Source organism: Condylura cristata, unplaced genomic scaffold (genome assembly GCF_000260355.1).
Source record: "Condylura cristata isolate star-nosed mole 26May11 unplaced genomic scaffold, ConCri1.0 scaffold00002, whole genome shotgun sequence".
Taxonomy (NCBI): Eukaryota; Metazoa; Chordata; class Mammalia; order Eulipotyphla; family Talpidae; genus Condylura; species Condylura cristata.
Genome location: NW_004567103.1, coordinates 914,410 through 917,810, shown reverse-complemented (window position 1 = coordinate 917,810; position 3,401 = coordinate 914,410). Strand labels below are relative to the sequence as shown.

Here is a 3,401-nt window from a genome sequence, read left to right as displayed (position 1 = left end):
GAAACCCGGCGGGCCGTGGCTGTGCCTGACGTCTGTCTGGGGCAAGCCCAGACACGGAGGAGGGAGAGGACAGCCGTCAGGACGACTGTCCACGGCGGGGCTCGGTGACCTCTGCTGAGGTCTTCAGGCTTTTATTATTTCTAAAGAATGCTTTAAAAGATACGTATTGTCCTATATTGCAAATATTTTCTCTTTATAATATGGCTTTAATTTATGATTTTTTAATTTTTGCCATTTAAGCCTTTGGAGTTAAATATATACATGTCAGCTTATTCTCTCCATAGGTCATGTGACTAGAAAATCACTCCCCACTATTAGTAAATATTCAAACGGCTTCTTCTGATAATTTGTGGTTTTACTGTTTTACATGTAAATACTCACAGATGTGAAATTTAATTTGTGAAACGGGGGCAAAGATCTTATTTTGTTAACGGTGAGCCAGTTGCCCCAGTGATTCTTCTCAAATACTTCATTCTCCTTCACTTTTCTGACTTGGCATCCTACTACTACTGAATCTGAGTTTGTCCTTGAATTGCCTTCTGAATACGTTATTCGGGCTGCTTGGCTTTGCCCTCAGTCCCAACCTTGTGAACTGTCACTGTGGGTAAACAGCTTGATCTTCAATGGGTGGAGGCTGAATGAGTTAATGACATAAAGTGGGTTCGTAGGGCCTGAACCAGACCGTCTGCCCGGTAAGCGCCGCTCTCCTCCTGCACAGGTGATGTTGCTTTCTGTCGGTGCTATGACCTGTTCTTCCCCCAACACCCTGATGTTTTAATTTGTTTATAATTTGATTTGCACCACATAGGGTGTGTGCCTCTGGTCACAGTTCCTCTCAAAAACTGTTTAGACATTTCCATGCTTTCTCATTCTTCCATATAAACTGGAGCATAATTTTGTCAAAAATTTTTTGATCGGATTGGAAGAATGGAAATATTGTGCATTACTGAGTCTCTCTGTCCTGGGGGAGGCTCCGTCAGGCTGTTTGTTCAAGCCTCCTTTCATTTTCTCCCATAAAGTTTAGTTAATCTGGATGATTCTACATGTCCATATAATTTCTTGTTAATTTCATTGGGTTTTCTAGGAAGATAATCACATCTTTGGAGAATAATGTTAAAGCGAGGACTTTCGTATACTTAAATGCCTTTTCTTTCTCGGGGGTTATCACCTTGTCAGCAGTCGCAAGCAGGTAGTGACAGTAATTCTGACGGCGACTGCTCTGTGCTGCTCCTTGTCGAGTACAACATGAAGCTCGTGCTGTGATAAACACTGAGGTCAGAAAGAGCTTTCTATCTATTGTTTGAAGACATTTTAAAAAAGATTCATTTATTCATGCTTACAGAACTGGGGTCCAGGCCAGAGGTGTGGAGGGTGAGAGGATTCACCAGAGACAGGGAGGGGAGCAGAGCAAGCAGATGGACGAAGCGCACTGCTGAGGGGAGCCGCGGGGAGACAGGGGAGGTCTGCCGCGCCCTGGGGGTCACCTCCGGGGTGGGGAGCGCACCTGCACTGAAGCAGCTGCGGCCAGCGTGGTGCCGTGTGTCCTAACCCCTGTGCCACAGGGGGCACTTGAAGGCACTTCTAAGACAGCCCAGGGTCAGGTTCGCCCAGAACCCCGGAGCTTCGATGTGCTGCGGGAACAGCCACGTGGCAAGGGCCGAGCCTGCTGGCGAGCGGGACCCGGGCAGACGAGACGGTGCAGGGACGCCCGGAGCCAGACGTGCGGGCGCTGGGGCCCGGGGCAGCGGCTGACGTTGGCAGGCGCGAGGGCACTGCTGGGGCTGGTGGTGCGATGGGCAAGGGGCACCGGAGAGGGGCTGAGAGGCCAGCTGGACGGGGCACGAGGGGTCCAGGGCCGAGCCACTGGGCCTGTCTCAGAGGCAGAGCGCAGGCGAGGCACGCCTCGCAAAGGGTTGACAGGAGCAGGACAGGCGCGTCCTCGATGAGTCTGGACGTGCCCGCGTCGATGGACACGCGCAGCGCGGCCACGCCCACGTGTGGGGACAGAACCAGCCGCCGACGGCGGGGACCTGTGAAAGGGGCCGCGGACAGCTGTCGCCGCTCTCAAGCGTGACTTACCTGTTGAGGGGTCTTGTTGGAGAAAATGATAGCGGAGCCTCCTTCTTCGACTTCAGGGTACTGGGGAAAGTCACCAGTTAAGTTCCTGTGGAGGAGACAGAGGTGAGTGCAGTGCTCGGCTCCCGCTGGGGGCTGCCGCTGCTCCTGTTTGTCTCGCTGGCTGAGGGTTATGGGGGGGGGGGCCCCCGCGGGCCGCGGACCGGCCCAGGACGGCCCCCAGGGGCAGGCTCAGAGACAGACACATCTCTCCTCAAAACAAACCTGCTTTTCTTCCTCCTCCCTGTTTCAAATATTGAGCTACTCTGTGCTCAAGTTAAGAATGAAGAGAAAAGCACAAATCACTTCTTCCTGTTTAAAATTTAGGATAAACACAGGGCTTTGAGACTGAGCAGAGGGGGCCCCCGGACTCAGTGGACAGGCCCGCGGGTGCAGGGGCGCCTCGCTTCCAGGGAGCCCTGCGCCCCGAGTGCTGCGGCTTCCTCGGCACGCAACCCCCATAGCGTCCGCATTTTAAAAAGCAGCATCCGAGATTTAACTTGGGACCTGCGGGTTCAGGAGGGCGGGTAACTGGTATCTGCAAGAGAAACAGACTGGGAAGAGCCTGCTGCCGAGGAAGCCGGGCGCGGCGCGGCGCCCCAATCCACAGACCGGCAGACAGGGGGGTGCGGGGCCGCCGGCTTTCAGGGGTCCAGGAGTGGCTCTCTAACCTGCGGGCTCGGGCCCCGGGGCGCTGGTGATTTTGGAGTATCCCAAGCAGCTCTTATGTACGACAAGTACAGTGATGGAGACTCGCTGTGTTGCGTTAAAGCTGAGAAATTTCTAAACGATGCATGTAAGTGAGTCTAGAAACCACCGTAACCAGCCTGCTACGCGTTCTCATCAACAGCCATCGTCGTGCAGCCTCCCCAGGCGAAGACCTGCCCCCAGGCCTGCCGGCCGGCGGCCCCTCTGCCCAGCTGAAGGACGTCAGCCGGGTCCGTACGTTGTCTGGCTCAAGTGTCAGCGCAGGGCTGGCTCTCCTAAGTCAGCGGAGAGGGGAGGCCTCTGGGCAGCCTCTCAGAGCTGAGTGACCGGCCTTCCCTCCGGCCACAGGCAGCCAGAGCCGCGCGGGTGGGGCCTGAATGCGGCCGGCACCCTCCCGCCCGTCGGGGACAGCCATGGTCTCCACGCGCCCTCGACGCGCCCCGTGGCTCACAGCCCTGCACCAAGGGCCAGCCCTCGCCTCTCCCACGGCGCTCGGCCTCCCAGACCCGGGCAGGAGCACGGGTGGGCACGTCTGATGGCGCCGCTCGGGGCCCTGCCGGCCCTGCTCAAGGAGGGGG

General features: G+C 56.2%; 1 protein-coding gene across 1 annotated transcript in view; it reads right to left on the bottom strand.

Moving 5' to 3' along the window:
* The window catches only part of IQCA1 (IQ motif containing with AAA domain 1), a 98,407-nt gene that overhangs the window by 50,093 nt on the left and 44,913 nt on the right, over nt 1–3,401 (bottom strand). Inside the window, exons 7-8 of the mRNA XM_012725163.1 lie at nt 2,080–2,164; nt 1,996–2,030 (exon numbers count right to left, since the gene is read on the bottom strand). Coding sequence (XP_012580617.1) covers nt 1,996–2,030; nt 2,080–2,164 — 120 coding nt within the window. The remainder of the gene's footprint in view (nt 1–1,995; nt 2,031–2,079; nt 2,165–3,401) is intronic.